Source organism: Rhinolophus hipposideros (genome assembly GCF_964194185.1).
Source record: "Rhinolophus hipposideros genome assembly, chromosome: 25".
NCBI classification, from domain to species: domain Eukaryota; kingdom Metazoa; phylum Chordata; class Mammalia; order Chiroptera; family Rhinolophidae; genus Rhinolophus; species Rhinolophus hipposideros.
In genome coordinates, this window is record NC_138071.1 from 29,980,910 (window position 1) to 30,003,037 (window position 22,128).

The following is a 22,128-nucleotide window of genomic DNA, read 5'->3' on the forward strand; positions in this document are numbered from 1 at the left end:
GCGGCTGCGAGGGGACAAATGACCCGTTATTTCAAAGGCGAGACTCCCACGCACGCCATTTACGAAACGTCGGTGGCTTTTGGCGGCGCGTGGCCTGTCCTCGCAGCGCGGCGCCGAGCACACTGTGGGCGCCCCCACGGGCGCCAGATCGCAGGGCAGGAGCGGGGCTGTCGCGTGGGGCGCGCGGGGGACACTGCTTTGCACAGTCCGCGGCCGCTCGCCAGGAGAGGAAAGGCGCTGAAACGGCCGCGTTGACACGACAGCCCCCCGGCTGGTGCAGCCGCTTTACGTGTCGCATTGTTTTTGTAAAAAATACTTGCTGGTGAGACCTGATGTGATTTTAATTCAGAGCCCGGCGCTTCGTCGTCACATCCACGGGGCAGCGTGGCAGCGGCGGCTGCTCTAGAAGAAGCGGGTCTTGCCCCCAATCTTTGCTGACATTTTATGTGTCTCCGAGTCACCTCCTCCAGCCCCAGCCCACGTAATAGTTCATAAAACGCCGGCAGCCGCGGACGGACCAGCCGCTCGGGCCCCTCCGGCTCGGTGGGCGGCGGTGGCGCCCATTGGCTGCAGGTTGCCAGGACTCGGTTGCTAGGATCCTGCCTGTCTCCAGCTCCTGCGGGAAACGCGTCATGAATTATGGATGGTTGATTTTCTCCGGAGGCCTGATCTGTAATGCAGATGAGCTCCAAGTCCCCCCTTTTCTTCTGGCTTCTTAAGGAAAAAAAAAAATTGGAGTTTTAAATCAGAAGCTGGCATTTACGAAGTCCCAGTGCCACTAGCAGAGGCCTGGCCAGCTGATGTTAATTCTTATGCAAAAAGAGGGCCAGAGGTCAGTGCCTGTTATTTGTTCTGGAAAAGCTTGTAGGATTTTCACTGACCTCTGTGACCCTTTGGGGGCATGCTTTTATTGTGTGTGATCAGAGACAAAAAGGGATATAAACACGAGAAGGGGCATTATCTGAATATCAGACACGTTTCCTCCGGCCCCTGGTGCCAGGAGGGGGGCAGGGCAGGTCCCTGGCTGCCAGATCAGTTAGGACCTGTCCCCCCCTCCCGCCCAACCCCAGGCCAGAGGCAGTGAGGCTCTTCCTGAGGACACTCGGCCTGCCCTTCGCCCGGCTGGCGCTGACCACAGGAAGCCTTTGTGGAGGGCAGTCGCCAGCCCTCCACAGCTTTCCATGGGAGAGGGCTTTGTGCGCCCTTTCTGGGGAGTGTCACATTCCCAGGGGCCTGTGCTGCTTGGATGCCTTCCACACGGTGGCCTCAGCAGAAAGGGATGGAGCAGTCAGAGGGCTGGGATCCCGTCTGTCCCTCCCCAAGAGGTGGGGCTTTCCTGCCAGCACCCGGGGGCATGCATCCCAGCAGGGGCACTAGTGATGCAGGGTGCTGTCCTGTGAGAGCCAGGGCACTCCCTGGGGGCCATGCAGGCAGGAGGACTCAGGAGCGCCAGAGGGCTGTGTGCTGTGCTAACACAGAGGGGACTTCCGTCCTGCTGAGGGAGGGTTCCAGAAGGAATCGCGTATGCTTGGAGTTCCAGGCCCCCATCAGCCTGCCTTGGCCCTGAGTAACTAGCCGGGCGGCAAAGGTGTCACCAGGGCCACCTCCCTGCTTTAACAAACACCCGTCCTGCTCCCATCGTCCCCATTCTTGTGAATGCCACTGAGACAGAGAGATGGGGACAAACCCCGTGTATGTCAGAGCTCTGCCCTCACAGGGACCCTGGCCAGCGGTGCAGCTTGGGACCCACCCGGCTCTGAGAACGGTGGGCCAGTGTCCTGGGGTGCACTGGGCTAGGCGGCAATGATGGGAGGCGCCTGTCACCACCGCCCCAGCCCGCAGGTCCTCTGACCCCCACGGAGGGACCACCCCACCGTCATCACCAGAAAGAAAGGGGAGGAAAAGAACTTTATTTCAAATGCACAACGTCTTTATCTCAGAATGATGAAGTGGGTTAGGTGAGAATTGCATCTGACACCCACATCCGCGTGTCTGCTGAGCGGTGGCCGGGTCAGGGCACAGCAGTAGAGCAATGACGGGATAACCTAAAACTCCTTCCAGAATGCCGTATGTGTCTGAAGTTTGATCCTCTCTTTCTTTTTACTGAGGGAATGAAGGACATTTTGTTTTCAGAATCCAGCGATTTTCATGAACAGCCACAGGTCACATTCCGCTCAGGGTCAAGAGCAGACGGCAGTAGCTGGTCACAGCTGTGGGAGATGGTGTCCTCTGCAGGCTATGTCCGTGGGGTCCCCACACACTGTCACCCCTGCCCGGAGGCGCTGGGCCGTAGAGAGAAGGCCGCTGACAGGGCTTTGTTGTCTGTTTGCTTCCTGGCATCTCCCCCGTGGCACACGGGCAGCACTCCCTCTTCACCATCGGAACGTCACTCACATCTGGAGGATGTCATGGGTTTAAAAATACCCCCGGGACAAGTGGTACTGACCCAGCAGCCAGCATCCCGGCGGTCCTCTCCCTTCTCGAAACATGGCTGCTGGGTAATGGCCCCCCTTCTGCAGCGCGCCCGTTGTAGTCCAAATACAAAGACAACAGCTCAGGAAATGTGTGGTTTTTCATGAAGATGAATTGGCCACAGCCTGCTCACCTATCTGTGGGTGTGAAATCCAGCCACGGACTTCGCTTCACCTCCGGGTCTCCGCGGGGAGGACAGAGTGCTGTCTGGCCGCTGACTTTGAAGTTGGTGACGGCTGAGGCCTGGTGGGCGAGGTGGCGGCCACAGGAGGAGGCGTGAGGGATGAAACGGGCCGAGCCACTGGGCTCCTGTCTCGACAGGCACACGGGCGGATCCTGTGAGCGCCGCAAACATGAAGCCAGACTGCCGGTGCTCCTGAGACTAACCGAGCTGCAGACGTGAAGTCACGTGCTGGCGGTGCTGGCCCGAGTAGCAGACCAGGAGGGGCACCCCACGTCCGCTGGTCTGCGGTCTCCCCCCAGAGCCCCCTGGACTGGGCCGGCAAGGAGCAGCTCGTGCAACACAGCAGGGAAGCGGGGCTTGGGCTCCTGCATGGCCCCCGCCTCCCTCTCTGTTGCCCCTCGGCGGGCAGGCTCCGTGTGTCACAGTCGCTCCGAACGGGCTCTGTCACGCAGGGTGGTCCACCCACCCACGGTGTCCTGTTGCTCAGGCTACTTAAGAGGAAAAGCCCAGGCCTGCCTGGCAGGACTGCTCCATGGAAATGGCCCCTCCTGGTCGCCCTCTGGCTCCTGTGTCCTGGGGACACCTGTTGGAGAGCCGAGGCTCATCCCCTGGTTTTCACATGTTCAGCATGTTCCTGATTTACTCTTTGCCTCTCTTTCGAGTTTTTAAATTGTTTTACTTTGGACATGTTCTTATAGACTGTTTTTTTCTAAACTCCAATTTAAGATACTACTTTAACTGATAATAAGTTCAATTGCTGCTGCTGAGCCAGTGCCCTCCTGCATCAGGGTCTCCTGGGGACGCAGGGAGGCAGGGTGTCCGCTGCCCACATTGGCTAGGGCTCCAGACCCGCCCATTATGTGCCAGGCTCCCGGCAAGCGCCAGAGAGAGGCCATGTACCTGCCACTGAAATGTGCCCCTCCGCTCGCCGTGACAACACCCTCATCAGGCTGACATCAGAGCACACCTTCTCAGGTGCGTTTTCTGTATAGCTGACGGTGGGCGGCATGACAAGGGCGACTGAGTTACTATTTTGCATGTCTGCACGTCCTTCTGGATGAGATTTAAAAGGCAAATGTAATCTATACATTGTTACAAACTTGGCAAAGTTAGTTTCTTTCTCCCTCTTTTTATTTTAAAAATTTTTTATTGGGGAATATTGGGAAACAGTGTGTTTCTCCAGGGCCCATCAGTCCGTCGTCTTTCCATCTAGTTGTGGAGGGCGCAGCTCAGCTCCAAGTCCAGTGGCCATTTTCAATCTTAGTTGCAGGGGGCGCAGCCCACCCTCCCATGCGGGCATTGAACCGGCGACCTTGGTGTTCAGAGCTCGTGCTCTAACCAGCTGAGCCATCGGCCGCCCCTCGTTTTCCTCTCTTTAGCTCAGTAAAATTGTGTTTCTCAGCTTGGCCCTGGGGGTGGGGGATAAAGCCGCAGGGGGACAGGCCAGTTCTGTGCACCCTTCAGCCGATGTGGTGAGTAGGTGAGAGCGTGATGGAGGCATATGGTCAATGGCAACACTGTCCCTGAGCCGCCGTGACCTGAGCGAGGCCACACTGCTGTGTGATGGACACACAGCTTCCGCGAGCGTCATACAGGCCGTCCGTCCTGGGACGCCCCAGCCACGTCGTGCTCTGATTTCTTCCCCTGATGTGGTGACTACCTCCAAGTCACTCAGAGTGTCTGGGCCAGGGGTCTGTCAGTAGGTGACAGTGGTCTGCGCAGGGCCAGGATGGTCGCACCACTTGTTTGGGGTGATGTGTGTATAAGATATTTTTCAAGACACGCTTCCTCTGCATTAAAATAACAGCCTAATTAATTTTAATATTCGCCTGACTGTGCGTCTGAGTCCCAGGAGGGCCAGCTAACCGCTGCGTGTGGCCACGCAGGCTCCCTCTCGCAGGAGCTGGGGGGCTTGGTCCCAGTCCTCTGCAAGCAGGGTGCCGGCGGGGGCGGGGGTCACTCTGGCTTCACGCGCCCGATGACATTGCAATCCCTCCTCACGCTCTTCCTCCCATGTGATTGTCAGCTGCCCTATCAGCATTTATTATGCAAAACGGAATCTTCTGGAAGCGTGAAGAATGAAGGAATTTTGTATGCAGACAGAGCTCTCGTGAGTATACTGATTACGTACATGTTCATATATTGACTTATGATGAGTGACAGTGTGAGATTTGGGGGTCAGATTGGTCAATCCGTGGGAGTCACTGATGGAAATGATGAACTAAATGCCAGAACGCATCCCAGTGCGTCAGCGTCCTGCCAGCTGTACTAACGGCCGAGTGGCAGTGGGAGTCGTGAGCAGGGACTTTCACGGTGACTCTTGCTTGTTTAGTGACAAACGGCATAATGGCCTTTTATGCCTTTGAAACCTCGTGACTGTTGGAGCCCCGGGGCTTCCTCACACGAGTCCAGTCTCGGGGCTTACTCCCTGTGTGGGCTGCTGCTGAGCCTCTGCCCTTGGGCCCTCATCCCTTAGTAAGAGGCCATGCAGGTGGGGCTGAGCACGGGTGGAAGGTCCTGGAAGGGTGCGTTACCTCCCGGGCCCTGGGCTCAGAAGGGGCCTCAGAGTGGTTCCGGAGCCTTGGGCCGCAGTGGGAGGGGGACGTCCATTGCAGTCTCGGCCGGGGAGCCCTCGGGCCCATGGCTGCCCAACAACACAGCCGAAGTTGGTGTAGTTCAGACACAGCTTGTCTGGACTCTGTGAGGAACCCAGGGTCCCACCCGTGTAAGACAAAAACCAGGCTGGGTGGGGCTGAGCCAGGGCTCTGGACACATAGCGGTGTCCCCGCACGTGCCGTGCGTGGTGGGAAGTGGGAAGGTGACTCAGGCATTCCGCTCCTCAAGGGGGCAACCGCCTAAGCACATACAAGTTTTGCAATTAAATCCAACCTTTTGCAAATCAAATTTTTCCTTTTGTAGATCAAATTTTTCCACAAAAATGTTTTCTTAATCTTTGTAATAAAGATATATCCAATGTTAAGTTGTTAAAATTAAACATTTTATTACATGTATTTAATAATAAACATAAAATACTTATTCGACATTAGAAACATTTATTTATAGCTTCATTTATAACAGTTCTGTCACTGCTGTAGTAATTTCATATACATATTCATAAAATACAATCTGTAGGCGTAATAGTTGCAAAAGAATGATTAATGACATCTACTAACTGTTCAGGGTTTGATGGATCAGCCAAAGTAGTTCTTGTGCAGAACTTCAGTTTTGAAAAACAAAGGCGCGATCGAGTTAATACACTAGCTCATGTGACTGTGCCCACGGTTGGAGGACAAAATGTTTCCCTAATTGCAGCAATAAACATTCAGGGAATGGTGTGGCGTGAAGTGGGGCACATACTACGGTTACTTCAAATAGTTTTTGCGAATTTCTTCAGAGATTATTGCAGAAATTGGATGATGAGAATCTGGAGGACGTGTGGTTTGTTCTGGACAATGTAAGGCTCCACAAAACCCAGGAAGTACGTGACCTTGTTGGTCAGACAAGACACACGTGACTATTTCTACCACCGTTCGCTCCAATGATGAACCCCACTGAAGAAGCATTCTCAAAAATTAAGTTCTGTGCAAGAAAGATTTTGGCTGATCCATCAAACCCTGAACAGTTAGTAGATGTCATTAATCATTCTGGTGCAACTATTACTCCTACAGATTGTCGTAATTATTTTATAAATCTGTATATGAAATGACCACGAGCAGCGGCAGGAAAACTGTTATAAATGAAGCTATAAGTAAATAAGTCTTTCTGATGTTAAATAAGTATTTTGTGTCCATTATTAAACACATGCAATAAAATGTTTAATTTTAACAATAATTTAACATTGGATTTATTTATTTATTTTTAAAGATTTTTATTGGGGAAGGGGAACAGGACTTTATTGGGGACAGTGTGTACTTCCAGGACTTCTTTTCCCAAGTCAAGTTGTCCTTTCAATCTTAGTTGTGGAGGGTGCGGTTCAGCTTCAAGCTGTTGTCCTTTCAGTCCTAGCTGTGGAGGGCACAGCTCAGCCCCAGGTCCGGTTGCTGTTTTTTCTAGTTGCAGGGGGCGCAGCCCACCATCCCTTGCGGAAGTCGAACTGGCAACCTTGTGGTTGAGAGGACGCGCTCCAACCAACTGAGCCGTCTGGGAGCTCAGCGGCAGCTCAGCTCAAGGTGCCGTGTTCAATTTTAGTTGCAGGGGGCGCTGCCCACCATCCCTTGCAGGACTCGAGGAATCAAACTGGCAACCCTGTGGTTAAGAGCCCACTGGCCCATGTGGGAATTTAACTGGCAGCCTTAGGAGTTAGGAGCATGGAGCTCTAACCGCCTGAGCCACCGGGCCGGCCCTGGATTTATTTTTATTACAGACTAAGAATACACTTCTGTGGAAAAACTTTGATCTGCAAAACAGTGAGTTTGATCTGCAAAGAGTTGACGTTTGAAGTGCAGAACCTGTAGCAGCATCAGTCGTAGGTAGTGTCAGTGTCCTCACCTGATTTGCTAAAACCTAATTCCTTACCACACCCGGAAGTTCTGCTGAGACTGCCGGCTCTGCGCCCCCTGCCAGCAGCCAGCCTGGGGGGGGGATCATGGCCTCGGCAGTGAGGGGACTGCATCTGTCTGCTTCTGTGCACGTCGCACAACGAGTGGAAGCATGCCTGTGTGTCTACGTTTTCAGAGATGGTTGTTACGCTCTTCCCAGCACAGCACGGCCCTGGGGACCGGCCCCCGCCCTGTGGGGTTCAGCACCGACCATCCACCCTCACTGACCCCAGCCCTGTCCCATCTTTTGCGTTTTTTTTTTTCTGACGATCTTATTGGGGAAGGGGAACGGGACTTTATTGGGGAACAGTGTGTACTTCCAGGCCTTTTTCCAAGTCAAGTTGTTGTCCTTTCAGTCCAAGTTGTGGAGGGCACAGCTCAGCTCCAGTTGCCATTGTTAATTGCAGGGGGCACAGCCCACCATCCCTTGCGGGACTCGAGCTATCCAACCGGCAACCTTGTGGTTGAGAGCCCACGCTCCAACCAACTGAGCCACTCGTCCGCTCCCCCATCTTTCTTTAGAGCTGGGCCGTGTGCTACAAAGTGTTTACAGCACATTTTGTCTGGTGTCCCCACGTTTTCATGGGAGGGGACCCTGCCTGCTGCCGTAAGCAAATCCCGATGTGTATTTGTCACGAGAAGCGTCACCCGTCACGGGCAGGGCTCCAGAGAGAAGCGAGTCCGGTAGGCAAGACTAAGGGGGCTGAGCCCCCAGACGGAACCCAGGGTCGGGTGGCGGGTTTCCTAAGGAACGAACACCAGTGTTTGGACAAACGCCAAGCCCTCAGGTCAGTGGGTGCTGTTCGGGAATTACCTAGTTTTGTGAGAGCGACTCTGCTGACCTCTCCCACTGCTGAGACAGCTCGTTCAGGGTCCCCGGTGTGGGGGCATGTCACTGAGTGGCCAGTTCTGAGGCTCGCTGGGACAGCCCGTTTCTCATGAGGACGTGGTGCCCTCGTCTACGCCTGAGGGTTGGGGACAGGGACACCCAGACAGGCAGACACCGGCAGTGCTCGCGCGCTCTCAGCAACGTCAATGCCCACACTTTCAGGAGACAAACAGATGGTAGGAAAAACTGTTCTCTCACCCCAAATAAAGACCATGCAGATGTGAAATGGGAAATTTAATCTGGCACAATTAAATATATTTATGTATTTCACTCGGCAGGATTGCTTCTGAAACGTTAGAATTGACAGTAGTGTAGCTTCCTATATTCAGATAAATTAGTTTCTATCAGTTATTTAGATTACAGATGAAGAGAAACAACTTTGGCAAAAATGATAGCGATTAAAGCAGACGTACAAGATAATACCATTAAAGACACGAAAGTGTTTGGCATTCTCCCCGCGTTCAGCCGCTTTCCCTCTCCTAGTGGTTTTGGGAGGTGATGTGTATTTAAGGTGGAAATAGTGTAATATGGCATGTCCCTCTGTGCCCAACCCTGAAACGAAACCTGCATCACAGAGCTGCCTTCTTAGATGTGATCATTCTGTGTTTAACGAAATGACTCCTCTGTGTTGGGGGCATGGAGTACACCTGACGCTCGGGGTCACTTCGGCACAATCCAGACCACCTCTAGCTGTTGTGTCCATGTGATGTCAGACAAGTGGCCACCTGTGACCAGAGGCCTGACTCCCCGGCTGGCACTGCATTCCCACTTCCTTCCTCGCCTCCTCTGGATGCCAGCAGGGCCCAGGACGTCCCCGAGAGGGAACACTGCTGAATGACGGGAGCATGGCCATGCCTGCGTTTGTTCTCCCTGATTTTGATTATCCTGCAGGAAAGTGTCCATCTGGGTTTGCAAAGTGTGAGTCAGTGAATGTAGAGTCACAAAACTGTCTTGAGGGTGGGGCTCACCTAAAACCTTGCCAAAGTGACGTCACCTGGGGGGGCTGGCTTCGGAAGCAGGCACTCGGGTAGGACAGGTCTTGCCCCCGGGAGACCGTGACCATCCTTGGGGGGGGCTGTCACCAGCGCTATGGGCACAGGAACAGAATGGAAATGCTGTGATGATATTCTCAGGATTTGCCCCAAAGTTGCAAAATGACAGCAGTTCTGTCCCTCTCCCAGAAAAGCCAGCGAGCTCTCCCAGCCAGGAACCGTCTTAAAGACAAAAGGCAGGTGTGCTCTGCCCACTGGTGGCCCTCAGCCAGCCGCCCCAGCCCCGCCCGCCCCGCTGACCGACCCACCTGCAGGAGCTCAGGATTACAAGCTGAGGCATGAAATGGGCCAATATTAACACGACACTATTTGCAGCGGAGAACGAACATGTGAGCTTTAAGGGAAACTACATTTTTTTCAAGAAAGGGAAAATAGGGAACTGGTTGCCCCCGGAATTGGATGTCCCCACAAACCTCTCTCATTATAATCTGGTTAAACAAAAATACACATTTTAACTGCGAAGCTGTAGTGGCTACAGGATTTGAAGGATGCGTTACTGGGCAGTCACATGAGAAGACACAGGCCGCCGTATTGCCGTTGCCAGCAGCGTCCGCAGGCGGCTCACTGGGGGAGGGCCTGCAGGGTGGCATTCACCTCCTCGGCCACCGCCGTCAGCGCAAACTCGAACTGCTCCTGGAGGACAAGAAAGGGAGGCCATGAGCGACAGCTTCCTGTGGGCGATGTCTGTGGGAGGGCAGGGCACTGGCGCCCCCAGAACGTGCCCCAGGGGAAGCAGCCAGTAGGACGCGGGAGGGGACGGCTGGGGAGGCACCCGAGCCGTGCCTGCCTCCCCGATGCCACGACAGTGAGGGCGCGCACAGCTCCCGCCACCCAGCAGCCACAGTGACGACCACGCCGGCCTTTCCTTTCCTCAGAAGAGGCAGGTGACCACCGCCGTGGAAAGCAGTGGAGTCTGCAGCCCAGGCCCGCTTTGCTGCACATGCCAGACGCCTGCTTCCCCATGGCGCGTCCTGACCTCAGCCGTGTGTGTGCCAGCGTGTGCCCACTACACGAGTGCATACGGCGCGGGATGCAGCACGCTTCCTGTCAGGTGGCACTGACGTCAGGACTGTCCCCTCCTCTAAAAGACCAGGGCTCAGCACACAAAGGACAAAGGCTGTCTCTCTCGTGGGTGGAATGGCCACTGTCCCTGCACGCGTCAGTCGCACACAACAGCCTATAAACTGCGTCAGGAACTCTGAAGTAGGTTACCAGGCACGTCTGCGTGTCCAGCAAAGTCACAGCAAAGAACCGATCGTGCACTGTCACCTCGTTCAGAGTTTTGGATCAAGGAAAGCCCTGTCGACGGCTTAAGGACTTGATAAACCAGGTAATACATGCAGCAGCTGCAAACCCCAAAATGACTAATTTCCACTTTAAATGCCCAGCACATAACATACAAAATAGCTTGAATTAAAGCGACAGTCAACGTAATGTACTGCTCACTTTAGGACAGAACACAGCTGCCCCTTAGCATCCCCCTGACCCCACGGAAGACATTGCTGGGGTCACAGCCACCTGAGGAAACGTTAGAAACTACCCTCAGAGCTGTTACTGGGCAGATTGCAGAGCATGCCCGACACTGAGAGGGCGAGTGTGGGGCACGCCCATGGTGCCATCTCCACCAGGTCACGTGGAGGGGCTGTCGCCAGAACGGCCCACAAACATCACAATGCTGGAAACCACCTCCTGTCGCCCTTTGCTCGTGTCGCCGGGGGATCCAGGCTCACGGCATGAACAGCCACGCCGGACGGGCCACTGCTTCCCAGAGTGGTGACTGGCAGTGGGCATGCTGAGGTGTCCTGATGACTGAAAAATGCCCAAGAACAAAGGGGGACTGCATGGGACCCCACTGCCTGTGCCATGTGCCTGTTTATGTCTCTGACATACTGGAATCCAATCCTCATCTCCAAAGGTGAAAACCCACAGCGCGAGCAGGTACTGAGGGGGGCGAGGCCTCCACACGGGACCGGTGGTTTCACAGAAGGAGCTGGTGGGACAGCCATACTCTTGCCACAACGTTAGGTGATAGGGGTAGGACACAGGCTCGCACCCGTCTTCATCATCATCATCATCGGGACGCTCTGTTCACAGCACAGGACAGCGGTGGGAGCGTGGGACACGGGACAGCAGGTGGCCCTTAAGTTGCTCCAGTATTGATCGTGTGGCCCAGGCAGACAGGTCAGCGGCGACGGCAGGGGCTTCACTGCCTGGGCTCTGCCAGCCTGGGGAGGCGGCCCTGACAGCGCCGGCTGGAGGGACGGGGGTGTCCTGTGATGACGGACCTTTGCGGGAGAGACACGTGCTCCTCAGGCGTCCACGATGTGCTGGGGGCTTGTCAGTCGCCTGGCTCCTCCATCGCGTGTCGGCTGGGGGCAGCTCCGCACCGCATCGTAGGCGGGGACCACGAGCAGACACACATTGCTGTGGCGGCACCTTACCCAATACGGCTGGATCGGACCCCCAGGAATCGGGACGGAATCTGGTGTTCCAGCCGGGAGGTTCCCAGCATCTGAAGTCCTTTGTTTCAGGAAATCATTAAAGTAACAGCTACAGTGGAGCGACGTGCAAGGAAGGCGTGGCTGGGGCAGAGGCGGCTTTCACTGCTGCTCACAACGAAGGGGCAGCTGTCGCCGCGGGGAGCTGACCGTCCAGGGGCAGCGAGCCGACACGCTGGGCCACCTCCCAGCGGTCTGGTCCGTCCACTGGGGCGGACCTTCCACGGGCACGGGCCCTGTGGCACCTGGCCTGGGCCAGCATCACGTCCTCTCCTGATGGCTCCCACCACAAGAAAGCACAAATAGGTGTGACCAGGGTCAAGCTTCTGCCCAGGAAACCACTCATTTCCCAGGAAAAGAACCTGTCACCGGCAGCTCCGCGGACACAAGGTGACCCGAGCGCCCAGCTGTCCTCAGAGGGGACATACAACGTCCACACCCAGCTGCACCCACCACAGACGTCAGGTGTGCCTTAGCAAGACACCGTCCACAAAACCACACCAGAAGGCCAGTCTCTACATACACCCTGGGGCCTGAACGTCCCACTAGAGCTGTGACCACTGCGTGACTGGTGTGGGGGAAACACGGGCGCAATGTCATCGGTCCTTACTGAGTTAGCGCACAGCATCGGGCTAATTCCTGTCCTGGTCCCTGCACTGTGACCACGTGATGTGTAACTTGGGAAGCTCCCGCTTCCCAAGTGTACTTGGAAATTATTTCTGCAAGTTTTTTGCACATTAAAATAATTTAAAAATTTTCATAATTTTAAATTAAATTTTTTTTAAGAAACATACCATGTGTCTTGATTTACAAAGTACTTCCACACTAGTCACATAAGAATCCTGTGACTCTCCTGCATGTCAAGGGCTGGAACACAGCTGAGAGGCTGAGGGGCCCAGCACATGGCTGCCAGCTGTACGTGTCACCCCTCTAGTCCCAGATGTCGGGGTCAAGGTCAAGGAAAGAGACTCAGGCAAACGTCACTGCTGAAAGGGCGAGGCTGGAGCGCAGTTCTCGTCTCTGCCGAGAGTTGTAACCCCCTACGAGAGGATTAAGTTCCTTTTGCCTCAGTGCCTGGCTTGAACCAGCCAAACGGCCCCATGAAGGCAGTTTGACAGGGTCTTCCTGGTTGCGATGGGCTTTGCGCAGCCTTGCCCGGCTCTTCCTTCCTCATTCTCAGCATAGTGGGGGCTCCCGACACAGCTCTCCCCTAAAGCTGCTGCAATACCACCTTGTACTGTTTAAATTCTCCTTGTGCCAGAGACAGAAACAGGGGAGCAAGGAACCACTCACACTTTATGGGGGTGGGGGGGGCGACACAATAAGACCCCGAGAGCTGGATGGCCTGCCTGTGGCCCCAGGATTGTCACGACCAGACACCAAGCACAAACCACGGACGTTTGGGTAGCTTGATGTCACAGGGGCACTTTTTACAACGAAGTCCTCAAACACACAGAGGTACTTCTGCAGGACGATAGGTGCTGTGGACACCATGCATTTCCGTGTCAGGGCCACACCGAGGAAGAAGACTGTGCGTTCTGACTGGCGGCGACAGACGTGTGTGCTTCCGTGGTTGGACACACACAGTTCTCGAAGGTTGGCCCTTACAGTCTCCTCGTTCTAGCTCTCGTCCCCCCGAACCCACCGGGGGTCCTGCCTTCACTCTGGCTGCACTGAACCTGGCTGGTTCAGTAAGTATGTATGTGAGTTGTTCAGGGGAGCTCAGGGCCCCCACACACCCTGGGGACATTCCAGTGACCATGTCCCAGTCACCACACAGCAGAGCTGTGCCTGTGGGAGCCTGAAATACAGGGGCCGCACAGAAGCTCAGTGAGTCCAGAGCCTTCTCCTGCAAGGGAGGTGGCGTCACTGCTGGCCTCTTTCTATAAATGCAGTGCCCCTGCCCCCCAAATCTGGGGAACGGAAGGTCCCGACCACATGAGACCTGGCTGCATCTTTCTGTTGCAATGTTGGGGTGCAGCAGTCAGCAGTCACCCTCCTGGGGAGGGGCCCGGCTGGGGTAGGTCAGGCCGGAAGCCGCCGGCCGTGCCTCCTCCCCCGTACCCTCGCGGACACCACACGGCAGGCGCTGTACCTTTGTCTGGACCATGCCCGGCCTCTGGTCCCGCAGGTGCTCCAGGGTGGCGGCGATGTCGATCTCCTTAGCACCTGAAACAAAGCAAAGGGCCGAGTTCAGACACTGCCGGGGCCTCGGCTCAGAGGCCGATCGCCAGTGCTTTCCTCAGCCTCGGCGGGCCCGGCAGGCAGCTGCAATCTCACGGGGAAACTAAGGCGACGCTTTCGCTTCCACCAGGTCAAGAGGCTGGGAAAAGAACGGTCCCCAGGGGACACTGATCAACAGTAACCCCGTCGTCAGACACGTAAGCTTCCTTCACGTTTCAGGCATTTTCAAGGCTTTGAAATCACAGAAAGTAGCACATCATCTTTCATTTCAATCGCAGGGAAGTTTTTATTTAGAGAGATGAGAAGTCAGACTTAGTCATATACACCTCAGCATTGGCTTTTAAACATAGAGTTCTCTGCCTTTTAAAACCAAGTGTTACAAGTGTGAAGAAAAGACAGGTGCCCGGGCCCCTTGCTGGTCAGCACTTTCGCTGAGAAACCTCTTCCCTGGGCAGCGTCTGTTCAAGTCGGGGGTTCGGCTTCCGCAGAAACATTAGTGCTTGAGTTTGAAGTTTTAACCTCGTCCTTAACTCAGCCCATCCTCCGGATTTTCCCTTTTGCTAGGTCCTCTTACACTGAGAGCAGGATGGCCCCAGGCCGCAAGCTCCCTCAGGTCAGAGGGGCCTGTCTGCCACCACGGCAAGGGACACGTGTGGGGCTGGGACCCCTCACCAGGCCCCAGCAGGTGCCGCCACTTCACGTACAGCCCCTCACGGCGTCACGAGAACACGATGGGGCAGAACCTGTCACTACCCCTGCTGTGAGGACATCAAGGCTCTCCTGAGTGAAATGGTGTGTCTCTGGTCCCACGAGCAGGTGGCCGTGCCCACTGGGCCCTGGACCACGCCAGGCAGAGGGGCCAGTCCCAACAGACGTGGGGGACAGTCCCTGACGGGCTGCCCATTCACTCCCCTTAAATGCAGAACCAGGAGGAAGAACTTGAGAACTTCTAAAGCGACCAGAATCTTTAAAGCCCTGTGGCCGACTTGGGGTAAATGCCCATCCCACTGTCCGAGCTGCCGGCAGTGAGAAAGAAAGGCGGGCGCGGATGGCAGGCTGGCAGGAAGTGCATCTGAACGGATGTCGTGCTCGCATGGGGGCAAACGTACCAAGGGCAGGGCCTGAGCTGCACCCACCCCTGCCGCCGTCCCCGGGTCCCCGTCCCCAAGTGCAGAGGATGGAGCAAGGCCGCGGGACAGCACTCAGGGAGGGCCTGGCTGCCCTTGCACACAAACACCATGGGGATGGGACCCCATGCATCCCCCCAACTCTCAAACCGCGGTCTCTAGGAACAGCCAGATGTCCCCAGGGGAGCTCAGCAATCGGGGGCCAGCGGGCAAAGCCACTCCCGCAACAGACGGGGTCAGGGTGCTGCGTTCTCTGCAGGTGTGAAAAGCTTCCCGATGTCGACCAGGCCGCCACGAACACGATCTTGTTTTAAAGGGCGCCTGTGACTTTAAAACAGGTTGACAGACGGGTGAGCTCATCCTGTCACCAAACGGGGGAACTGGGGAGACAGGAAGCCAGCGGGGCTGTCAGCAGGTGCAGTGAGACCTCAGGCGTGGGACCTCAGCTTCCTGCAGGAACAGTGGTGCTGGGCCCACGATTCTAGGAACAATTATGCACAGAAACTGGTTTCTTCAAGAAGGAGTTTGTCATAAGAAAGTCAAATCCTACGTGGAGAGTGAGTGAGGGAGGGAGACAGCTGTTTGTTTCCTCCTGGGTGACATCTCTGCCGCTCAGCCAGTGCTGTCGCAGGTCCCCAGCCACCATGTGCAGCAGCCGTCCTTTACCTGCTGGAAAGGCGGCCGCTCCCGGACACACGACTGAATTCTGAGTGTGTGAAAAATGCCACAAGTGACACAGACTACGCGACCTCACAGTGCGTGTTGGGTGAAAGCCTCACGCTGGAAACAGCAGGAAGGACAGTGCGTGCCGGCTGCTCTGGGGATGCCGCCTAGTCCCAGGCGGGCTCTTCCGGGACCAGAGCCGGAGCTGCTGTGAGTCAGGAGGCTCGGTGAGGCGAGCGAACACACTGAGGGCTTCCTGTGGGACACAGACTTAAAAAGAACGCTCTCTTTAGGTTGCTTAGGGCACTTTCTGTGTGTCCTGAAACTGGTTTTCAAACCTCTATCAGCAGCTGGTCTGGTCTGTGGGCCAAAACCGTCACTGAAGCCCTCCTGTCAGTCGCTGCAAATCACCTTCCAGGTTCCAGGTGCTGGCTGGGCCCCGTGACGCCCTTGGAGCTGTGACTGCCACAACCAGGAATAGTAGCCTCCGTCTGCGACAGTTCACTGGGGTTGATGGTGGCTGCTGAGCCACGCATGGCGCTTTGATAGAATCTCCTTCCTATTTTATTGCAGTGACACCCTTTAGACGACTGCTTGTGAGGGAACGTGGAAAAAAGGAAGGATGGAGCCTAATGAGGTTTTCCCCAGACAAGGCATTTAAAATATCAAAGAACATTGGGGAGATATCGCAGAAGTATACTTATCCTGAAACCGAAACCGAACAGGGGAGCAAATCAAATGAATGCTTAAAAATGTACAGCACTAAAATTAGCTACGGAATGGCTTCGTTAAGTAAAACCAACTGTGACGTGGATGGCTGCCTCCTCGCACGACAGGATCAAGAATAATTATCTGTGTGAAGCGTGTACACGGAGGAGCTTCAGGAGCTCACACCATGGTCCTTTATGAAAGATGGGAGTCACAGGGAGGCTGTCCTGGTTGGGACCCCCAGGGTCACCGCGACGTGGTGCGTGTGACACTAAGCCGGTGTCGATGGCACAGTTCCTGGGGGGGGGGCGGGCGGTGCCCTTGGTCATGTTACCAAGGTTTACTGAAGGTAACGGGGTGTACTGAAACCCTCCAGTCCCAGGAGGCGCCCTCTGGCGCACTGAACATGGGATTCTCTCTCCCAAAGTCCCGTCCTGCTGGCAGCCATGTCGGGCTCCGGAGAACAGACTGGCTGGGTGCACGCTCAAGCTGAAACGCATGTCCACAGTCGAACAAGTACATCATATACAGAGAAATGCCACCTAGAAGGCAAGGCAGGAGCCGCAACCCCAGCCCTGGGCCTAGGGCAGACTGTAAGTCTGTGCAGAAGCTTCTGGTATTTTCCAGGTGAGAAGCATCATGAGTATTCATTCAAACACTAGGTTAATGTGAGGTGCTGAGCCAAGCTGCCCTGTGGTCAGGTCTAAGTTGGGGCCTCCACGAAGCACAACAGGGCCTCCCCCCACCCCAGACATGCAGTGGACCCACGTGTCACACTCCTAGACACGGGCCCGGCCCCCAGGGCCTTGTCCAGTCACTGCCCAGTGAGCAGTAACTACACTCACTGTTCCTTCCTCATCACACAGGGGCCAGTGGGTTCCAGGTTTACACATTGGCCCAACATGTTTTTAAGACAACAGAGGTTTTTAGCTCAAGATACAAAGTATTAACCATTAAACAAAAAACGTGGATAGAACATTAGTATTAAAGTATTCAAACGATTTTTACAGTGAAAGAATCCCGTCTCTTGGAGCTGCTCCTTCCCGGTGTGCCCAGCACCGCTCACGATGGCGACTCCATAAACCAAGCCCGTGCTACCAGCTTTTGGCCAGAAGGCTTTGCAAGCGGCAGGTTCCCGCCCAGTCTTTTCTCTGCGGTGTAAGAAAGACAGTATGTGCCACATGTGGGAGAAACGCCCCCTGTTGCATGCAATCCACCCTCTGGAAGAACGGAGGCGGTGTTTGCTCCTGGCTACCACAGAATGGAACAATGGAACACAGGTCAGGATTATGAATCCGAGGGCTGTGTGGGATTGTCCACGACCCCGGAGTGAGCCTGGGCCCCTGACACGCGGCCAGTGGGACTATACCTTTTCATTCACTGAAGTTGCCATGAGGGGCTCGTTGAACAGTGTAGCCCTGGGGGGGTGCTGGGTTTAGAAAGTTCAAGGGGCCGTAAGACATTACTGGACAAAGGTGTATCAATGGCATTACGCATAGTGGATGATGGTCGTGCTTCACAAGCAAAGTGAGGGGCGGCCCCACTCAGCCAGGCCGGCTAACCTCCCTGCTGTGTAAGCCCTCGGTGCCCAATGCGACTCTCCCGTCTGCTACTTCGACCTGCTGTTAAGAGTTAACGTCTCTTGTAAGAAAACAGGAAAATCTTCATGACTCAGGTTTAGCAACATTTCTTGGATGTGACAATAAAAGTACAGGCAGAAAAAGGAAAAATAGATAAAGTGGGTATCATCTAAATTAAATTGTGCACCAAAGCACACAACTACTAGGGCAAAAGTGTGAAAATGCCTGCACCAAATGGCAGGCACTGCCCGCAAAGCACAGGTCGGATAAGGGCTTCAATTCAGAACATATAAGGACTCCTACAACCCAACAAGAACAGCCCGATGAAAAAGTGAGCCAACAATTTGAATAGACAATTCTCTCAAGAAAATATCCAAATGGCTAAAAAACACGTGAAAAAACATCTCCAGTCCTTAGAAAAATGCGAATCAAAACCACAATGAGATACCACCTCACACCTGTTAGGACGGCTGCTTTCACCCAGGAAATGACAAGTGCTGGGGGGCGTGGAGACACCAGATCCCTGTGCAGCCCTGGTGGGCGTGTCAAGTGGTGCAGCCAGGAGGTGGCGGTGTGGCGGGCCCTCAGGAAGTCCAACATGGAGTCAGCGGCTGGCCCAGCAGTTCCTCAGGTGGGTCTGTGCCCAGGAAATGCATTTGTGCGCAGTCTCTCCCTGTGGCTGACGGGGCCAGCAGGTGGCTGCCCGCAGGGGCTGGGTTAGCACACTGTGGCGTGGCCAGGACGCAGCCTCGCTCAGCCTGAACGAGCATGACACACAGACACCTGCGTGGGTGGGCCTGGAGGACACTGCTCAGGGAATGAGCCAGTCACAAAGGACAAGGGCTGTGTGGCCACTCGTACGAGGGACTCGCATTGTCGGTCACAGAGACAGGAAGTGGACAGGATTCCACGCATCCTCACACAGGAGCTGCTCCCTGACACACCAGGTGACAGGAAAACGGGGCACAGATCAGGCTGCTGAGACAGGAGTGGGGAGCTGGACAGACGGCCGCGTGGACTGCACATCAGTCACCACGCGGCTGGGTCACTCAGGAACCCATGCCCAGCCACCTGCCCACAGCGTATGGCTCAGGCCACAGAGTGACACCCCAGTCCTGGGCCCCCACCAACAAAAGAAACCGTCCCCCAAACACACGGGCTTTGAATGCCAACAGCAGCTGGGGGGCCCGGGGGCCTGGCCGTGCAGACTGCAACGCAGGGTGACCCACAAACATCGTCTTTGGGAAGCTCCCACGTTAACTCCTTTAAAAACCAGCAATGAAACAGAAAAAGCAACATCCTGGGTAAAGAAAAGCCACTGACAAAAATTTAAAAAGCACACCCTTGGAAGAGATCTTGGCTGCAAAACACTTATCGTTACATTTGAGCTAAGTCCTTCCATGACAGAAGGACATGCTAGCTAAACACTAATTGTGACGCAAAATATTACTGTCAGTTAGAAACACATTTGCAGTGAAGAAAAAGGGAGCCACAGACTTTCACAGGTTGGAACCAATTCTCCTGCTACAAAGGGACTCTCGGCTCTCCAGCTGCGTCACTGTCGGCACAGGGCGGGGACTTAACCACTCCTGGCCTGCCCCTCACAGGCCCTAAAGCAGCCCTAATCCCCGAGGGCCTGTGTGACCGAGGGGGCTGTGGCCACAGCTGCAAATGTGTTTGGGGTCTGGTGGGAGCTGGTGGCTGCAGGGGTGCCTGGCGCAGGAAGGCTCTGCAGAGGCTTTGGTCCCATGCAATTCACTTTTTTTAAGAGAAGGAAATGGGAAGAAAGGTTTGGTGTCCAGGCTTGGGGCCTTTGATCATCTGAAAACACGGGGTCTGCAGCAGGCCTCCGGCTTCTCAGGCCAGACAAAGGCGGCCAGACGAGCCTGCGCCAGAACAAAACCCCAGGCGGGCGGCCTCAGTGTGGTGGCCTGGGAAAGGCACCTTGCCGGCTAGGAGGGGGCACCCTGCCCTTTGATCTCCGTCGAGACCAAGCCCGGCCCCAGATCAGTGCCCCCCTTCACTCCCCAGCAGGGGGGAGCAGGTCAGGAACAGGAGGAGAGGTGACCAGTCTCAGGCAAGGCCTGGGGCTGCCCTCTGGGGCCCGCTCCACACGGCTGGGCTGGGCCGACATGGTTGGACACTGGCCCACTCGTCCTGTGGAATCTGATTGCACGGTGCTCCAGGGCTGCTGGGGGACAGTCGTCAGCCCCACCCTGGGGGACCTGCTCCATGATGGCTTCTCTGTGAAGTGGACCTGGGCCACTTACAGTCCAGGTCCCACCCTGGGGGGACGCCAGGCAGGCCCCACAAACACGGAGAGAGCGTCGCAGCCTCTCCTTCCCTCACAGCTGCCAGGTTCCCAGAAACCACGTGTGCCCAGGACCTTACAAACACAAGATGGTCTGGATCCTCCTCCTGCTTGGTGTAACGGAAGGGAGGTGCTACATGCTTGGCGGATGGAAAAGGGAAGGCGGGTGACAACAAAAGAAACACAAATTCAATCGCGAGCTCCGAGCTCCCAGTAACTGCAAGTTTTCCAATGACGAGGCGTATCTGAGGAGACGCAGTGGCATTAAAGGACAGGGAACAAATGACGTCTGACCTGAAAGGGCTCCGATTAAGGCCTGGCCTAAACCCCGGACGTGCTGCTGAGAGCAGTGCCAAAGCGTTTGCGCTCGTCTGCCTGTAGGCTCATCAGCAGCACTGAGCGGAGTCAGGGGCCTGAAGTCACTTCTGATGGTGACAAACCAATTGCATTCACTCCTAGCAGACACCCAGCCAGGTAGGCTGGTAACCGCTTATGGGGCGTTCGGTAGTTTATCCAAGCTGTCTCGTCCTTACGTTTCAAACAATGGGCTCAAGACATGTTCTATTTTTCTTTTTAACAACAAGAAAATGGAGTTAGGAAAACACCTGTGTCAGAGTCGCTGGCATTTATGTGAAAACGTACAGAAACTCAACCCTGTAATCACTACCAACTCCTTTGCCGGGCAAAGGATGAAGAACGGGACACTCTGGAAGGTGGAAGCGTGTGCAGAACGAACACGTGTGTGCGTGAGTGCGCGTGTACATGCATGTGTTGTAGAGAACGGCTCACTCATGGGTAAAAGGGCCCAGGAACTGTCACCCATCTCAGCGCTTCTTTCCCAAGTTGCATGGGACACTGACAGGTGTCACAGGAAGACGGGGTCTTTCAGGTAAGCTGGGGACCCAGATTCTGGGTCACAGAACCTAGACGCATTTCTCTACTGCCCCTCACGGGGTGACGCACGAGGCGTGTCCACTGGCAGCCTTGCCAGGTGGCCATGGAGCGCCTGGTCTCTGAGGAGACGCCCGCCGAGCCCCTCACGTAGACGGAGGAGGCGCCTGCAAAGCTTCGTGAGGGATGAGCTGTTTAAATGCTACCAGAGGTCTTGGCACCTCTAGAGTGTGTCTGTAAACACAGTTTATCATGGGAAGGCTCATGCAAATCCCTTCCAGGATGTTCTGAACACCGCACACAGGCAGGCGAGGGCGCCTGACGTGCGTCCAGGATTAGCAAGAGTGCATTCAGCATCTACCGTGTGCCAAGCCCGGTGTCCACACCGTCGGACGCTGGTAACAAAGGCAGCACCTCAGGAATTACCGTGCTGGCTGCAAACAGCTTTCAAATGACTCGGAAAACTGGCGGCTCATTTTCCGAGGCCTCTAAGAGCAGGACACCAGGTTGCCATGGCGACACCCTCCCGCTCTGAGCCGCAGCCAGGCGGCCACCCCGGGTCTCACCTTTGGCTATCTTGTTGAGAACCATGTCGATCAGGACGTAGGTGCCGCTCCTGCCTGCGCCGTCGCTGTCAACAGAAGGAGAGAGATGAAACAGCCGCCGTCACGGTAACCCCACGCCAGCCAAGCCAGCGACAGCTCAGTTCCTTCTGTGTTTGAGTGGGGCTCGTGAGGGCGAGCAGGGCTGCAAACGTGAGAGAAGGGGGAGAACGTGGGTGAGGAAGAGTCGGGGGCCAGGGGAGAAGAATGAAGACACGAGGGGCTGTCAGAGTCCTGCCCTGGTGTTCTGTGTCCACACCGAGCGGCGTGAGGCCCACGTAGCCTCGCGCAGGGGACACAGGGTCCTAGGCGTCTGAGCAGGCGGGTGGCTCCACCACAGACAGCCCGTCCCTGCTCTCAGCAGCGCGGGGTACACGTCACTCAGTCCTTAGCGGCTCTTTAATCTCCTCACCCCCGGCTATCATTGCA

At 55.5% G+C, this 22,128-nt stretch overlaps 1 protein-coding gene across 5 annotated transcripts in view; it reads right to left on the minus strand.

Annotated features, from left to right (window-relative positions):
- Positions 1–8,302: 8,302 nt before the first annotated feature.
- Positions 8,303–22,128, minus strand: part of PTPRN2 (protein tyrosine phosphatase receptor type N2) — a 406,465-nt gene continuing 392,639 nt past the window's right edge. For all 5 annotated transcript variants that reach the window (XM_081038718.1, XM_081038717.1, XM_081038716.1 and 2 more), the window contains 3 exons: positions 21,664–21,728; positions 13,729–13,802; positions 8,303–9,768 (listed from right to left, as the gene is read on the minus strand). In XM_081038718.1, the coding sequence (XP_080894844.1) occupies positions 9,697–9,768; positions 13,729–13,802; positions 21,664–21,728 (211 nt within the window). In that variant the 3' untranslated portion in view covers positions 8,303–9,696. The remainder of the gene's footprint in view (positions 9,769–13,728; positions 13,803–21,663; positions 21,729–22,128) is intronic.